General features: G+C 33.0%; 3 protein-coding genes and 1 long non-coding RNA gene across 5 annotated transcripts; 1 reads left to right on the top strand and 3 right to left on the bottom strand.

Moving 5' to 3' along the window:
- Positions 1,020 to 2,590, top strand: LOC110011614. 2 transcript variants are annotated; one of them, XR_002286659.1, is made up of 3 exons: positions 1,020 to 1,126; positions 1,596 to 1,761; positions 2,469 to 2,590. It is a non-coding gene; the product is annotated as an uncharacterized LOC110011614 (long non-coding RNA). The 2 variants fall into 2 exon arrangements; XR_002286658.1 differs by lacking the exon at positions 2,469 to 2,590 and having other exon boundaries at positions 1,596 to 1,853.
- Positions 3,809 to 4,498, bottom strand: LOC105156019. Its single transcript, XM_011072035.2, has one exon. It carries the CDS (start codon positions 4,369 to 4,371, stop codon positions 3,973 to 3,975), a length of 399 nt encoding a protein of 132 aa, XP_011070337.1. The 5' UTR covers positions 4,372 to 4,498; the 3' UTR covers positions 3,809 to 3,972.
- Positions 9,409 to 10,362, bottom strand: LOC105156294 (cysteine-rich repeat secretory protein 60-like). The gene has a single exon (XM_011072391.2). The coding sequence runs from the start codon at positions 10,275 to 10,277 to the stop codon at positions 9,447 to 9,449; it is 831 nt and encodes a 276-aa protein (XP_011070693.1). The 5' UTR covers positions 10,278 to 10,362; the 3' UTR covers positions 9,409 to 9,446.
- LOC105156017 (dolichyl-diphosphooligosaccharide--protein glycosyltransferase subunit DAD1) lies at positions 15,423 to 18,463 on the bottom strand. Its single transcript, XM_011072034.2, has 5 exons — positions 18,284 to 18,463; positions 18,108 to 18,155; positions 16,422 to 16,509; positions 16,281 to 16,324; positions 15,423 to 15,792 (listed from the first exon to the last, which is right to left on the bottom strand). Exons 1-5 carry the CDS (start codon positions 18,368 to 18,370, stop codon positions 15,709 to 15,711), a joined length of 351 nt encoding a protein of 116 aa, XP_011070336.1. The 5' UTR covers positions 18,371 to 18,463; the 3' UTR covers positions 15,423 to 15,708.

Below are 18,961 nucleotides of genomic sequence, written 5' to 3'. Positions count from 1 at the left end.
TCTTTGTTGCTTTCTTTCTTTCTTTTTTCCCTTTTTAGAAATATGATGTACTGGTTATTTATATTTTTTATTATTTATAATATATTTTAAAACGTAAAATATTATTTATCATATGCACGTAGGATGGTGTGCCATGGCGGCTAGTATATATGAAAAAGAGGCTTTACATTCACAAATAGCAATCGTTGACACCGTTGCACTAATTTTTAAATATGACAATTATACCCTTAATTATATAATTTTAAAAATTAATTGCACTTATTATTATTTTTTTTACAGAAGTGACTCCACACCATTTTAATACCATTACACAATTTTTTTGTTATATTGATAATACCTTAAGTCGATTTTTTTTTGAAATGTGATTTGTTTATTTATATATTTTATTCTTATTTATATCTGTACTTTATATAAAAAGAAAAGACTTTTTTCTCTCACAAATGGCGGCTATGACACTGCAACGTGAGTTTCATCGTTATACCAATAATACCCCTAAGTTGATTTTCTTTGTTGCTTTTTTTCTTTCTTTAGAAATATGATGTATTGGTTTCTGTATATTTTTTCTTATTCATAATATATTTTAAAATATAAAATATTATTTATATATGCACGCAGGGACGGCATGCCACGACAGCTAGTATAACAAAGAAATATCCTCTACACTCACAAATGGCAATTTGTGACACTGTCGCACCAATTTTTATATATGACAATTATATCCCATAGATAATTTTAGAAATAAAGTGTACTTCCTGTTTCTTCTTTTTATTTTTTTTATAAAAGTGACTCCACGTTACTTTAACACCACTACACCAATTCTTTTATTGCATCAATATAATACTTTAAATTACTTTTTTCTTTAAAAATGTGATTTGTTGATTTTATATTTATTTTATATATTAAAATATAAAATATTATATACTATATACATGTAAGGAGGACGTGTCACGACAACTATTCTCGTATAAATCTGGGAGGTTTCAGCCAAAAATGAATGCATGTTGAGTTATTAGTATAAATAGAGCTGTTCACTGGGGAGCAGTGCAAGAGAAGATTGGATATAGAACTATGAAAACTAAATACCTCTTTTGGCTGCTGCTGCTCTCGGTATTTGCTTTCACCTCTCGTAATATTCTTCCTCCCTCCTCTCATTCCTGATTCAAGATTTGATCATCAAGTTAGCGGATAAAATTGCATTTTACACCTCACAAATTAGTGTTTTTGTGATTTTGATCCCATTATTTTTTACCTCACCACATTACATCCCATAACTTCAAAAAATTTTCGAATTTAATCCCAAGCCTTAAAAATTCCGTTCAGTTTTTGATGGGAACAATCTTTACTCCACTTAAGACTTAAGAGAGCTCATGCCATGCACGTGATGTTTCAGTCACACATTTAATGGAATTAAGGCTGGGGACTAAAATTACAATTTTTTTGGAGTTATGGGATGTAGTGTGGTGAATTAAAAATAATGAAATTAAAATCGCAAAAAAAACAAACTTGTGGGATGTAAAATGTAATTTTTTCGATAAGCTTGTGATTTTCGTTGTTCTCTCTCCTTTCTCATTCAAGTTTTTCTGGTGATTTTGTAGAGGAGGGCATGGGCAGGACTTGCGAAACATCAAGTACCGATATCTCTAAGGGTCTGTGCATGCTTGATCCCAACTGCAGGCTTGTTTGTACAGATGAAGGTTTTTCAAACGCTCATTGTGAAGGAATACGTCGTCGTTGTGTGTGTAGGAAGCCATGTCATTAATGGTGAAGCTCATGCATTACTATTATCAGATTTCAAATAAAATATTGTGGCATTCAAATATGAATTAATGATGTAGATGAGACATCAATCTAAATTCCGCCACTTGCTAATTTCTACAAAGTAAATAAAATTTTTAAATATTTTAAATAGAATTGAGTACGTACCATGAAATTAACTCGTGAATTACTAAAATTTTTTATAATTATATCCATACAATCACTGCAAAAAAATATTTATTGGGACGGATTTTTGGGCGTCCTCTATTAGGATAAATTATTGGAATTTTCAATGGATTTTTATCTGCAGATGAAGAGCTTGAAATTTTTGTCAAAAAAAAAAAAAAAAACGCATTCGAAAGCCTGTTGGAAAAGAGCATGGAAAAAGTATTTGTCATTAACTGTTGGAAAATTAGTCAGATTTTTTTTGGTTAATTATTTGAGATGGTATTTCAGACAGAAATAATTGTAGGCTTATAGCTAGCTTCAGCTTTTGTAAGGTAAAGACCCACCACATTGGGAACAACTCCTTGCTTTACAACACATTGTTGTAAGTCTACCGGGTTTAACTTAGCTGGTGAAGTTGAGGTTTCATAATATTAGAGGTCATGAGTTCGGATCCTATTTTATGTATGGGATATTGTGTTTACTGAATAGATAGTAAATATATTATATCTACTGAATAATAAATATTGTGTTAATTTATGAATTAGGAGCAAGATGAAATCTCGTAGACAGAAAGAGAGTCAGGGAAAACTCAAGACAAGGAAGAGAAAAGTTGTGAGATCACTCCATGCTATATGAGCTCAAATATTTTTTTCTTTCTTTCTCTGGGTTTATTTCTTTGTTTTATTTTTTGCTGGATTTTAGAAAAAGAATATGATGAATTTTTATAGCCCAGACCATAAAAATTGATTCTTGGTAATGGGTATAGTTTTATACAAATTTTACATCTGTGCTGAGAGTTATGAGATCCTTCTATTTTTTTAATTTATTTAAAATATACATTTATAAATGATTACTAACAAAGTTTTATTAATATTATGTGTAATTAATGGTCCCAAAATTGATAATGATTTGGAGCATGACACTCTTGTTGGAGGAGATGGAAAAAACGCAAATGTAACTATTATTGAAAAATTGTACATAGTGGGATCACTCGTCTTAAATTGATAAGGACGATAATGACATAGATAAGCATAGAATGTCAGCGAGAGAGAGAAAGTAATTGAAGCAAGTTATGGTAAAAAGCTGTTACATGAGACATATTGATGTGAAATTCGAACTGAATACTAGTAAATATGAAGGTATTAATAATTGAGAGAAATAATTTGTTTACTCAATATTAATGAAATTATTTATAAGATATTAATTTAACTTTATTTTATTTTAAATTTGTAGGGCACTATAGAGGATCTTCAAAAAGGTCAACTTTTGGATCAGAACGTGGAATTTCACAGAGTTTTGAAGCAAAATCTGGTATTCAATGCCTTCCACTGCTTTTGACGCACACATATTTCCCTCAACAAAGAAAGTCGTAAAATCATTCCTTCTTTGGATAGCATGGCTATACAGAGCAAAAAATGTGTTCATCAAAGGAAGTTCAACACCTGATTTTATTTCAAATTACATCTAACCCTCATAAAATTTGCTTCCATCGAACAAATAATTTTTTTTATTATCAAATTTCACAAAATTTATCGATATTAACAAAAAAATTGATATTCACTGATTGATTTATTATAAATTAAATAATTTTTTCCCGCCTAAACTTATACCTCATCACATGCGTTAATAAAACACATATAAGAATAATCTATTCATAAAAAGATTTATCTGACCTGCAATAAATCGATTAGAGATAAATATATTTTTTTTGCTAATTATTTTATTAATATAAAAAAATTCGATAAATATTAACTAATGAAGAAACTATTAAACAAAAACAAGCTCAAAGATGATTAAATATAATTTTCTAAATCATAACTATATTTACTTATAATTATACTAAATAGTAATTATCCCTAAAGTAAATTGATGCAACAAAAAGTGATGAAACTTAGTTTATAACAATTTTATTAAAAAAATAAACCAAAGTTGCAAATGTATGTAAGATACAAACTATGTTTTTAGTAAAACCGTTTCTTATTAGCTATCGAATCATCTAAACAACTTCACGTAGTTCTCTCTCTGATATATGAGAAAATTCTCATCGAGTCAGTCGCTGTTCTTCAACCGCTGAACCCGCTCAGTCAACTGCTCCTCCTCTACAGCCAAACGCGTCACAGCGAAAAGCAACCAATAGAACATCACTGCGGCGGCGATGAGCAGAGCGTTTCGCTGGGATTTGAGAACCGATTTTTGGTGGCGCACGAGCTCCGTTGGGGTGCACGAATCCGGCGAGTTGCACCTTGGCCGAGTTTCGTACTTCCAATAAATGTCCAATACCAAGAACAGGCAGAAAGGTAGCACTGAGAGGAATGGCCTGAGCAGATTGCGGATGACGGAGATGACGCCTTTCCGTAGAGGATTCAGGCCTGGCGGCAGGGTCAGTAGCAGGACCATCGTGGCTTCAGCCGCAGTGACGTAGCTCAGAATTACCCATTCCAGTGCCATAATTTTATGGTTATCCTTGTGTTTGTGAGAGATTAATACGCAATTTAGGCGCTGTGACCCATATGATTGCGTTTTAATAAGGTAGGAGAGGGTGGCATGGCAGGACACGTAGCGCGAGAGGAAGAACAGGTGGCGGGTCATGGAGAAGACAAGGCCGCCAAAGAAACGCACATTTAAACCAAGTTTTAGATGGAGTGGACTACTCGTATATAATGCTGCTTATATTTTTTATTAATATTTTTTTAGTTATAAAAAGATTGAAATATTTTAAATTAAAAACAATAACTATTAATTCATTGGTATGTATTATTATTATTAAGTATAACATAATATAGATTAACAAAATACAGGGAAAAAAAATCGGTGTGCCCAAATCGTAGTGCTACTAACGATTTGGGCACAAACGATTTGAGCACATTTTTTAAAAAAAATTAAAAAAATAAAAAAAGTGGGGAGTTGTTAGTAGCACTAACGATTCCCCATATTTTTGTAACTTTATCCATTTTGGGTGGAGTTGCAATTTTCTTTTACAATATTTTAATAAATAACTCGGTCTAATAGATGTGGATTATTGTCTCAAATTGAGCCGAAGTAAATGTCAATTCTGAAGGAGGGACCTGTAAAAAGATGTTAGCACCCCAACGACAAAGTTAGTATTGAATTCGAGATGAAATAAAGCAAAAAAATAAATAAATTTAATTAAAAATTAAGATATGGTGAATAAAGTTGGTGAAAAGTGCAAGAGCACATGATAATATGGTTAGAGAGAGCTTAAGCATAGTTTAGAGAGTAAGAGAGGTGTCCCCCGCTTGGAGGGACCAAACCTGTATTTGTAGGAAAATGTCCTCGTTTGTTGGGGGTCTATTCCCCTCTCTAGATTCTCGCGGAAGTTGGTTGGGATAAAGGATAAAAATCATCCTTATCTGCAACTAGAAGTGCTTTAATGGGAGCCTTCTTTACTGAGGGAGGGAGTCTCTTTTTGCTCACGTGGGACTCCTTGAGCTGATATGGTTCGAGGTGGCCGTTTGGACCTTTTTGTGCCAGTTTATTTATATGCAAATCAGTAACCCCATCACTCTAATAAGTGAAAGTTTTGACACTTATTATACTAGACGTCTTTAGAAATGAGGCACGAAAAGAGATTTTTTTTAGATTCCTGTAAAGAATGTTAGTAGCATAAGCATGTATAGAAAAAGAAGAGCTTACTTCGTGTTCTCAAGGCTTTTTATGAAGGTGCCTCCAGAGGAAGGTGTAACGGGTGCCTTTTGTACCTACTCCATTATAGGTTGGGGCGTGCCTCAATGGAGGTGTTCCTCTGCGCCTATGTGGAAGACATGACTTTATTATGAGAAGAATGCCTGCCTTAGGGCAAGACTTATTTTTGAGGAGGATGCCCACTTGGAGGGTATGGCTTCTATTCTGAAGAGGATGTCTGCTTGGGGGCAGGGCTTATTTTGATAAAGGGTTTGGGTAGAGTAGGTCCTCGTTGTCTTGTTCCTTGTATTTTTCAACTAGGATATCATTGGCCTCTTGGGAGCATTATGGGTTGGATGGCATGGGCCTTTCATTTTTTCTTTTTTTTTTGGACCATTTAGACCTTTATTAACTAACTTATTTTTATACACATCAAATTATATATATATATATATATATATAATATGTAGATGACAGGCGAAGGCGGAGGGGAATGATAATTGGGTGGCGGGAGAGCAAGCAAAGTCGAAGAAGGGGTTGGGCGTGACCGAGATGTGATAAGGGTCAATAAGCGGGGCGAGGGCAAGGGTTGGGTGCAAGCAGGGCAAATCGAGGGCGCACACCAGGGGTACTTATTATAATTGCTTTATTTTTTTTATCTTCCTGAATAGTGTAATTAAAATATGTTGTACTTATATAATTAATTTTGATTTTTTTCATTATTATGCACGTACATTTGAGCGTGGCACAAACACTAATCTTATCTTACTAAAAAAGCTGGTGGACTATATTTATGAACAACGCCAATGGACGTACTATATTGTAATGAAGTAGAATTAAGGATTGTAAACTTTTGGAGCAATGTGGCATAAAAGGGACACCCATCTCTAGGAAACAGGAAAAGGAGCACTTTAATTATACAAAAGCAAGCAACAGTAGAAGATGAGAAAGTGGTGTGGGATCTGTCATCTATATATGTTCTTCACCTATTTCATGAATGAACAATAACAATATTCCTATCCCAATGTACGTTACAAGTTTTGTTTTGGTTTGAAGGAGACTAGTGCACTAAAGTAAAGCTAATAAAGCATCCAAAGCAAAGTCATTTGCAGGCGGATATATAATGCCAGTGCCTTCTTCATTTTCCCCCTACATATATACATTTATATATATATATATATATGTATTAAAGGCTTCTTCATTTTCCCCCTGGAAATTGTATTTTTATGGTCTTTTTACTTTTGATCCATTAATTATGGAATTTTCAAATTTTGGTTCCTTAACTTTTAAAAAGTAGCAATTTTGGTCCCATAACACTTCTCTTTTAGATGTTTAAAGGCAAAGGCCACGTGGCCATTAAGCACTTGGGACCAAAAGTACTATTTTTTTAAAGTTATATATAGGACCAAAAGTGATAATCCTGTAACGTATGAGATTAAAAGTGTAAAGACTCTAATTGTCATGTGCTAAGCACATGCTGTTTTTCGTCAAATATATAAGAAAAAATTATTTGTTTAGTCCTTTAAGTTTGTCTGCTATTAATTTTAGTCGTGTAAATTTGTCTGTTTTAGTTTTAGTCCGGTAACTTTCAAAATTACTAAATTTGTCCTTTGATTTTGTTGCACTTTGTAATTTTGGGAATAATGATGAAATATTCCGTTCGCATGTGTACAAGCGCCTAAGGACGATTTTAGATTCGGTAAAATTATAAAGGCTAAATGCAGACAACCACCCAACGTATGGAATTATTTGCACTTTGCCCTCCTAACTTTTTAATAAAAAGGAATAAATAAATGGAAAAAAAATCCGAAAAGTAGAGAAAAAAATTCAATGCATAATTCACAAATAAATAATTTCACATAACAAAAAAATCATGAACTTTCTGCAATATCAGGTGTGTGAAACTCCTAAACCGAACAAGTAACCTTTAAATTTTATTTCACAAACAAAAACTTAAACACAAATACAAAATCAACATAATATTACAAAGATTGAAAGAACGCAGATGAAAAAATAAGAAAAACTCACCGACACAAATGAAGAAATTGCACTTTAACAACTCAAATGAAAAAAATCACAAAAAAATGTAACTTCAAGATAAAACCAAATACATTATTACATTATACAAAAGACAAAAAAATAAACCAAAAAAATAAAGGGAAAAAAATTGTGCATTTCTGTTGGCGCCACTATCAAGTATATATGTGTATCTCAATCCGTGCCAACATTACATTTGGCTTGACATGGAGGTGGTTTATCTGCACATTAAACATTACATTTTCTGAAAATTTCTTTCTTCATTTTTCAGAACTTTTCTCCATATTTTTTCTATTTTTTTTTGTTTTGTAAAAAGATTGGGGGCAAGGTGCAAATGATCCCATACGTTGGAGGCTGTCTGCGTATAACTTTTTCAATCATTATTGAATCCAAAATCGACCTTAATTAGACGCATGTATACACGCGGATAAAATATTCCATCATTATTTTCTCAAAAATACAATGTGCAATAAAATCAAAAAGTTGGGTGGAGAAGTGTAAAAAAAAAGATTGGGGCATAAAGTGCAAATGATCCTATATGTTGGAGGTGTTTGCATTTTACCCAAAATATTAAGTCAATATATTTAACAAAAATCGAATTTAAACATTTCAATAAAATATTATTACTTATCAACATGTTGAAAAACATACTTAACATGATTTATATATTTATATGACAAATTGTTCAATTATTTATTGATTAAAAATTGTACATTATTAAAGAATTACATGATAAATAACTTTACGAGGTCTTAAGTTTTTAAAAGTCATATTTCGTGTGACGGTTCTTAACCTAATTAAGGAAAGAGCAACTCTTAGATCATATCCACTCATTTCCCCTTAAGTTTGCAGTTCGAATTTCCCATTGCAATTCATATTATATATTTTATTATATTTAGCAAAAACCCACTATGTGTACAAGAAGCAACATTATTATTTAATTTAATATTTAGATAAATTACAATGAAATCTCCTAAAATTTATTTTAATTATAAATATTTTTTTATTATTTAAAAAATTATATACATCTTATAAATACCCTAACAAAAATCTCTTCCTACAGTGAGTTTTCACAATAAGGTATATGTTAGGATATTTATAATTTTATTATATACCTAATTCTACCTTATTTTATTATACTTAGCAAAAACCCACCATATTTTATTAATTACGTATATTTTGATGAATTTATATATAATAGAAAGAATCCAATACGCATAAGTGGCGCCTGAGAATCTTGAAAATTGGCTCCAATTTTACCTTATAATTCTTTTACAGTCGCCAAGGAAAAGCTAAAAAGATGGACGTTCTTTTGCTTTTTTCCTTTTCCTTTTCTTTTGAAATTTGACTCTATGAATTTCGTTACCACTTTATACTTGAATACATTCAGAAGTAGCAAGCTGGTGCTGTATTTTATACCAGAAAAATGTGTGATTAACGAATTGTGAGACAAGCAAAATTCAAGCCTAAAACCAACAACAAACAAGGCTTACATTTAAATGATCAAACTAATATTTTTAATTTAATGTAGTTCTACGTATTTAATTTCCACATTTAACAAGATCGAGATCAACTAACTTAATTGTCATAATATACCTAAAATAATGGATAAAATACAATTTACCGTATGTGATACGAGAAAAAAAAAACAAAAAAAAAATTATATGAAAAAATAGCAAAATACCCTCGTCTTTTGGAAAATCAAATAAAAAAACCCCGTCTAAACTATTGATAAGGGATAATTTATTTTATTTTTTAAAATATAGAGGGTAATTTCTATATTTTTTTATAAGAATTATTTTGCAAATTTTTTATATCGCAGAGAGGTAAATTGCATTTAACTCCTAAAATAATATTAGTACAAAGATTAAAGACAACGTAAAGGCACAAACAGTGAACCACCATCTCCGGTGATGGAGCTGCTCACCGCTTTTGAACGGATAGCCATTCCCCGAGTACCGCGCGTAACATTTGCCCAAGAACATGTCCCCCCAAGGTGACGATCCACATTCACTTTTCAGCCGTTGAATAGCCTCCGATAAACAATCCTGGCACTCGTTCATACTCAAATCCTGTATGCACTGAACCATGCCCTGGACTTTCTCCGACCGACCTTCCAGAAAATACTGTCCACCACCCGTTAGATACGCCAGCACAGCATCTCTCCGAGTCAACATGTCGGAGTCATACCCAATCCCCGGCCCGCATTTTTTTGATACCACAATCTTGTCTTGAGCGCCCAAGAATGGTGTATTATCGTACTTAACAAAGCACCCCTCCAACTGCAAGGCGCCGCCGGACGTGCCGACGCAGAAGGTGCTCAGTCGAGTTACTGCACTGGCGACGCAGTGGTGGCATTCGGGGTTGGTGAGGTCGCCGCGGCACTGGTAGAGGCCGTAAACGACGTCGGCCTGCGTGGAGCCGGGGAGGGAAATCTTAAAGCTGTTGAAGCTGGAGATAGAGGCTGAGTTGACTAGTGAAGCAAGAATGGAGTTGACGTTGGACTCGTAGGGGCTGCCGGGACTGTATTTGATCTGAGAACAGCCCACGTACATGAAGGAGTCCAGGGAAGAAGCCGAAGAGTATGGAAAGAGTACTACTAAGAGAACAATTATTATAAGGAAAACAGTGAGATTGGGAGCAGAAGAGAGAAGATAAGCTTCATGACAATTCATATTCTTCAGTTTCTAGAGCTGTCAATGTTTGTGTTTGAGTGATTGATGAAGAGAGTGGAGGAGTTCTTGTTTTGGTAAGCCGATGTCAAGGAACTCTACTGCAACGGATTTAATGCAATTTATCAATATGACATTACAAACGAATAAATTATTTTATATGATAAATGAATGATAATTTATGTTCTGTGTTTTAAAAAATAAAGTAATTTATTTTTCTATCATTTTAAATGGCTCAAAAATAGTGAATTATAAATTAAAAAATAATTAATTAATAAATTTATTTCAACCAGATTAAATCGTAACAAGTAATTCGTTTCGATATATACGCAATATATGACAAGCTTGTGACATATAGATGATGGTTGATAGTGCTTGATCATCATCAAATGATGTTTAATCAATTGAATATGTGTCTATCATCACCCAATTGGTGCATCCTTTTGTTGAAATAATTTGTCTATTATGATGAATGATATGTCCTTTTGGTGAAATAATGCGTTCATTTGAATCAAAAGTCATAAGATTTGACAAATATCTTTTTCAATTGATCAACTTTTTATAAATAAACTCCTCTCATTTCATTCCATTCAATCAATTTGGAAAACCATTTAAAGCATTTCAAAATTTTGCAAAATCTGTATTTTTTGTATTTTATAAAAAGAATTGTAATTTTTTTTTTATTCAGTATTTGTCAAAGTTTGTAGTGCTACTCTTTTTAAATTAAAAATCGTTGTAATTTTAAATCAATTTATCGTATAGAGCACCAGAGCGGAACAATAATTATTTTAAAAATAAAAATCTAACTCACCTAATCAGACTGGGTTTGTCAAAGAGAGAGGTATTAGCGGTAACGTTAGCACCGAAGATGTAGTTCACAGGCTTATTTATTTAAATAATTTAAAAATAATAAAATTAATATAATATTAAAATTATTAATAAAACTAATGCAAGTCATCGACGGTATCAACAATTTGCAATTATTTTTTTATTTTTGAAAATTTTGTGAAGAAGTCAAATGAGAGTATGAGACTTCAAAGTCTCATTTGCCATTTCTATTTTTTTTATTTTTTTATTATTTATTATAATTATTAAGTAATAAATAATTATAAATTTAAATATTTAATTAATGTAATTATTAATAAATTTTAAAATGTACATACTAAAAAAATATATAAATTATTACTGATGTTGCTTGAGGCACGTGTGTTTCAATTTTAACTATCGTTATATGAATACGTAATTGAAATATCTTTACTGGCGAGCTGATTCTGAAAAGATGAAATTTTCTCATTATAATTTTCACACAATAAATAAGGACCAACATCTAGCATTTTGGTCAGGAAGCTATAGTATTTTTCTTGTCTAAAAAAATATTAATTTAATAATTTTACAAACTTAAGGGGTTAAAGGAAGAAAAGTAAATCTAAATTTACAATTTTACTCTTCAAAAAGTCAAATTCCAGCCACAATTTCATCAAAAAATAGTCGGATGGACCAATATACAACTACAACTAAAATTTATAGATATTGATGTCAAGAAATAAATTTGAGAGAATAAAATAATTTTAAATACAAATTTAAAGGATCGAATATAATACTTATCCTATAAATATCAATACCAAATAATAATTATAATTAACATACTACAATTCAATTCTACCAACAAGTATGGGGAAAATAAGCAACCATTGATTCCATGATTTACTTTGAAAATGCAGTATTTTGTGATATACCTCAGAGAGCTTTTCATTTTATAATTTAGCAAATGAAACTTTATCACAAAGGGTTACTAGTCCATAAAAAATGAACTGTACAAATTTAATCATATTACATTATCAGCAACAAATACGTTCTTAATACCAAAGATTGTCCTTCTTTTTATTATGTAATATATATTATGAAATCTTCAAAGATTAAATATAATAAAAATGATTATTGTCGACTTGACACTATTCATTTTCAATCCAACCTATTTTAAATCCATCTTAATTCAACCGATTTTCGATTGGAATAATTTAACCTGAAGTCGTACCAAATCGCATATTTACCACCCTTAGTATGATTATTTAGAAAAAATTGTTGCATATCAAACAATTGAATGGTTATTGCAAAAAAGTAGATACTAGCAAATTCCCTTTACTTTGCATTTTCATTTCATGATTTTGGATATCCATTATGATCCATAAACAGCATTTAACTTATACATATCCCTTCCTCTCTTTCGATTCATATTTAGTATAAATAGGGGCACTCACTAGCCAACACTAAAACTTCAAGAACAAGAAAGATCGGACAAGCATGAAAGCTAAGTACTTGTCTGCATTGCTGCTGCTCTTGGTGTTTGCTTTGGCCTCACGTAATTTTCTCTTCACCCTTGTTTTCTCCTTATTCAAGCTTTTCTTGTGAACTAATGGGGTTTGTGTGTTTATGTTAATTTGTGATTTTGCAGAGGAGGCCATGGGGAGGACTTGTGAGTCACCAAGTTCCACTTTCAAAGGTCCTTGTCTGGTTAAAAGCAACTGCAAGTTTGTTTGTATAAGCGAAGGTTTCACGGATGGCGATTGTGAAGGTTTTCGCCGTCGTTGTTACTGTCAGAAGCCTTGTGATTAAATGAAGCTCATATATACCTTTAGAATGTGACGAATAAAGTTTCATGATGCTTTTAAATATAATAAATGGTTGCTTCTATTGTATCTATTGTGTGCGACTCTAAAGAAAAAGGAACTTCAATCATAAATGAAAACTTGGCTCTACATATTTTGAACAAAGATACGAAATCTTGTGATCAAGAACTAACATTAGACCTTACATAACATATGTTGTGAGTAGTCAAAATCGTTACATACTCATAATTTTAATATTAGAATGCACTTTGTCGCTTGTTAAGATACTCAAAAGGTACTATGGGTCTGTGCTTGCATTGTAAATTTCCCCCAGATTTTATGGTAGACTGAGCAATACAAATATGTTTCATAAATTTTTAGGAATAGCTTCCCCACCAAGCTAATAAGCTGAGTGGTTGAGATATTTGGTGGCAGATGTGCCGTTGTGTGGGTCATCTGTACCAATCTTCTTGCACTGTCATTCTTAGGCTGCTATTGAAATTGTCAAAAATTATGTATACTATTGCAAAAGGAGACATATTCGCATCCATGATTCAGTCAAAGAGCTCTTGAACAATGAAATTATTTTCTTTGGTTATGTGAGGTTCAAGAGGAAGCTGGTAGATCCCCTCACAAAAGGACTAACCAGGAGAATTAATCTTTAGATTTCAAGTGCAATAGGACCCAAACCTTGGACTGATGAAATATGGTAATAAACATATAATAATTTCACAGCACTATACTTTTGAGTACGTGGTCCTAACAAAGATTTGATGGATTATCTTGACGAAGTATGAATTAGAGAGATAGCTTCATAGTTTAGTAGTTGAGTGGTCTATAATAATATGGACTTGATGAAGTTATCTAAATGAGTGTGAAGGTGGCTGGTCACTATGCAAGAAAAAGAATTTTTTTTAGAGTACTCATCAAAACTCACGGTACTAGTGCAGGACCATTAATAGCACTTGGATTTTATCGCGAAATAATAATGTGTTGTGGGAGTCTCAATTTGAGCTATCGAAAATTTAAGGTTTTTATTTCACTTTCGTTGACTGGATTGTTGCCTCACCTCTCTATGCATTAATCAATCGAATTAATGCTAATTAAATTCCTGCCTTCACTCAGAAAATCGTATTCTACGAACCGTTTAGCCATTCATGAGGGATTGTAAAGAATAACTACTAGAAAATACTTTTTATTGTATAACATATTGCTTTCATAAGAGACGTTAAACTTGCTTTTATTATTCAAGACCTTTACATTTGGATTGAAAAGTGTAGATAAGTGGATTTGGAAGAAAACCCATACAGGCGAGTGCCCATCCTTCCTGATCTAGGTCAGGCCATGCGGGTTTAGATCTTTTTGGAGAAAAACATGTCAAAAGTTCCTATATTTTTTACTTTTGACCGAGTCTTTATAATTGAGAAAAATCCTCTTAACTAGCCGTTTTTTATCTGATATTAGTTAAGAGTATCCTGCATTGAAACTTCAAGAAACCAAGGCAAGCCTCTCTATAAATAGACCTCAGTTCTTCCATTTTACATGCACAGTTTTCTTAACTCTCTTTCTCCTATCATTCATTCTCTCGCTACTGTTATACTTAAAGCTTCTTAGTGATAATAGTTTGTGTTTTAACTCTCTACCATAAATGCACGTGTTAAAAATTGTTGTATTAATAACCTTGAAAAATAAAATTGTTCTAACACAATTGCACTACAATCATACCACAATTTTACTTCAGGACAAAGGTTTTTCCATATCGCAATATTTTCTGTTCAATATTTCTTACACTATGATCAATAAACTATCAGCACCTGTAGAGTTTTTCTTTTATCTTTTTAACCCACACGCACCCACTCACACATGTTGCCAATAAATTTCAAATCCAACATCTCCATAATAAAATATTGAGCCCCAAACAATTGGAATGTCCCGACCTCAACACATGTTGAGTTGTTGCCTCCTTTCTTCATGCATAACATACAGAACGCGCCTCATATTTATGTAGGAAACTAATGAACACCGTATCAGTGACTTCACTATAAAGAAAGTTGGTCGCAAATCAAGTGAACCGATCTTCGTGTTGAAGTTATCTTATGATCTTAAATCCTTCTTACTTGGTTATTCACTAGTAATAACAATATACAACACGAAAGACACTAGCATAGTATCAAGCAGTTTAATCCCGATCATCACTTTCTCTTGTTTGAAGTTGGAAGTCAATAAAACGCAGCAGGACGAAAAACAGGTTTATCTTTAATAAAAGAACAAGCAGTACGTATCTTCATGATAAATTGAACACACTGTCATCAACTTCCCTTTCATTTTTTTTTTTTTTGAAAGCTCAACTTCCCTTTCATTAAGAATACCAAATCTATCAATCTTTGCTCAAGTTATCAAAATTAAGACGTTCAAATGCAGAACTCTGGTAAAATAGCCTAACTTGTTCCTACTTATTTAAAATCTTCAGAACCATACTAGATTTCATAGGCAGGCACAAATAAATTATAATAGTTATTCAGCAAAAAAGTTGGTCAACGTATGTAATGAGAACTTCGGCCATCTATTATGACGTCTTACCACAAAAGACAAAAGATTACACTATATAGCAGGATTCAGGTTTCAGGAATATATGTTGTCAAACTAATACATTGAAGTCTATATCAGTGATGGGCAATGCTGTTTTTTATATTTCCTTCTTGTATTCGACCTCAATAACAGATGGAAGTTTAAATTAAGTGCATAAAAAATGTTATCACACTGTCTGATTGCATCAGAGAGAGTGTAATCAGAATCTGGAGAGCTTGTTCCTTCGGCAGAACATCAACTTATCCCAGGAAGTTCATGATAACCAAATGAAGTACCAAATTGCAGAGAACAAAATCAGCAAAAGCACGCTCTGGAGGTAAATCCTGCAAATAGTGGGAAAAGATTAAGTGATACAAGCGACCAAGCAAGATTGAACTCAAAAAAGCTGGGAAGATTCAATGTGATAATATTACTTTATTGCTTGTATCCACATTTCCTTCTGTAGTATTAACCAATACAGTTGCCACGCTGATCAGACTTTACCCAATCTGTAACTAAGACTACTGGGAAAATGATTACATGTTGATCTTGTCAAAGAAAAAGCCGGAAGTTCGAGGGTTTCATGCTCAATAGTTAGATGAAGCCTAACAAATTACAGATGTAGAGCTATCGTAACAGCGAAGTTTTTTGGTTCAACACTTCCAGAAAGTGCAAACTCCAACAGTTGACTTGATAAATGAGCAAGTAATTAGAAAAGCAGATCAGCGATTTCAAGCTTATAATCCTTCCTATTTCTGTGTCAAACAAGAGAAGATTGATACTGAAATTTATTTGTGGCAGAGAATTTTCTCTGAGAACTGAGAAGCATTACCTTGAATTCCTTGTTTTCTTTGTTTACTTGAATCCGAAGACTAACTGTAACCAAAGAAAGCAATAGTTGGATAGTCTCAGATTCCGTAGATCCAATAAATATATGGGCACCATAAAGAAAGTAATCATGCAATCAACTTACCAGCAAGGACAGCAGTTCCCACACATGAAAGAACCCCTGAAAGAAAGGAGTTGAAAGGGAATGATCCAACAATGGCCATGTAAACTACCTGATATCAACAAATGTCAAATAGAAAATCAGTTTCCCCGTGGTAATCATAAAAGCAGATTTTTGAAGAACTGTATGCATGTCAAAAAGCTAGCTGCTTTGATACATCTACAAGATCACAGCACACTGTTTATGGATTCAATGTGATATGTCTGAGTTAATTCAATAGACTGCTAAATGGTTTTAAACAAAGAACATACCTAGACCACTGAAAAGATGGGCGACATTACAAGAGCTTTGAAATAAAAAATATGATGGTATTTTTGCATCTAGGGCACTCAGCCACAGAAAGGAACTGAGCAAGTCATTTTATTACGTCATTCTAGATCAATTAAGATTGATACTATTATGAATAATTCCAAACAAATAAACTAATTTACCAAATCAAATCTTACAGTGAAACCCATCACTGTACTTGTATCCTGTAGATTATCTTCAATTTCATAATCATATTAAAGAAATTGATATTTGCTTCTCAACAAATACCAGCTTGTGCATATGACTGTAAGTATTTTACTTATCAAGGTATGCCAACAGAGAAAATAAACAAAAGATCCCCCTTTTCTTTGTGTCTGTGTAAAGGGCAGGGCAGTTCTCATGACTCCAATATTACAGTTGCTTTTTTTTTTACTTATTAGCTCGACGTTCATGATCTTCAGCCAGTCAGTTTAGGGCATCCGGTTACTCCATTATGCTTGGATAGATTCCTTGAGTTTGTGCTGTACATGCAGCACATGGCGATCTAACGCACAGATCATTAAGCAGTGAGAATTTCATCTCTGCAGGTTCCAAGAGACAACTGGTTTGAGTATCCCAAGGACATATGCCTATAAACTTTTAACTGGATTCAACGAGTGGAGTCCCAATGTCCCTAAATAGGAATAAGTGCGGTCAAATCTACTTAAGAGTGTTAATCTGCGCTTGCATTTAGGATTGTGCTCATGTTAAAGGAGCACCAGAAAGAAGGACTAGAAATGATTCTGATTCTATGAGGCACCGAAAGATAGAATCTTGCCAGAGCTCATCTCACTATTTGGCCATAAACAGATTTCCACCACCCTACAAGCTGAAACCAATGGGTTTGCACACTGCTACCAGTGTACTGCCTCTCTACATGGATCACTACCCCCCATGCTTTTCTCCTGATTCAGCCAACTTACTTGGATCCAACCAACATATCCAACATACCCACATTACCTTATGCCCATCCCAACATCAAATCTGCGCCTGCACCAGGAAGAAAGCCTTTGATCTCGCTCTTAACTGAAAAAATCATAGAAAACATGACAAATGTCTTTCCTTAGCTGAAACATCTGATTTCTGACCCAAATTACCAACAAGAACAGAAGTAAGAAAATCCTACGAACTTTCCACTTTTACACAACAAACCACTACCACACTAACAAACTCCTAAAATATCTGAGCACAATTTCCCCTTTACCTTAGCCCACATGAAACTAAGGTGCTGGACTCTCAAATAATAGATACATATTCAAACCATAGAAACCTTATCGCTCAACCATGGAAATTATTTCAGATCGGTTTAAATTAATAATAAAAGACCAAAGATCAATATATTCAATTAAATGTTCAACCAACCTGAATTACAGCAGTAACAACCGCGAATACAATGTAGAGATCGATGATCTGCAAGGCAATGAAGTATCTTCCTTACAAATTTATCGAAAATTCACCAGAATTTCTGAAAGTTATCCACATACAAGATGCATCTGCATATATATTATAGGAAGGAAGAGGGAGAATTGGAGATAGACCTTGAGATTATTGGGAGTGGCGGCGTAGGCAGAGCGGAGAGAATGAAAAAGAGCCTGCGCATCCTTTGTCGTCGCCGATCTCCCCATTTCCCTGTGTGCAGGTAGAAGAACGAACAAGGTCTGTGAAGTGAATACGAGAACTAAAAGCCAAAACCCTTGTGCGAGGATTGCAAATTGAGACTCTGTGTGGTTTTACATATATATATATTTATTTATATATATAAGCTTTGCCCCTCAACTAGCATTTATTCACTAAATTAATAAATGTGGTATTTGTCCCCTTCAATTAATTGATATCACAAAATTAGTCTTGATAATTTGAATATTTATATATCAATATATTTTAATATTTTATACATTAAATTAATATATAGCATGGAATTGAACATTGATTTTCATCTTGAACTAAATATCTATGCTTAATACTCTAAATAGGTTTGCTCCATAGATCAATGTAGAAAATCATTTCCTATTTGATCACATTCTCTTGCCACAAACTCTAAGAGTTTAAATCTTATCAAAGTGCATAGGAGATATAACCATCACTTAGTGGTATATGTCGGATTCTATCTTGGAGCTCACTGTCATTTCTACTGCTTTTACTGCACCGACAAAGTTTATAATAACTATGTCTAGATAAAATTATTTTTCGCTAGATTCAAGATACACCCATTGCAT

This window comes from Sesamum indicum, linkage group LG2 (assembly GCF_000512975.1).
Source record: "Sesamum indicum cultivar Zhongzhi No. 13 linkage group LG2, S_indicum_v1.0, whole genome shotgun sequence".
In the NCBI taxonomy this organism is placed as follows: domain Eukaryota; kingdom Viridiplantae; phylum Streptophyta; class Magnoliopsida; order Lamiales; family Pedaliaceae; genus Sesamum; species Sesamum indicum.
This window is presented reverse-complemented; position numbering and strand designations above follow the sequence as displayed.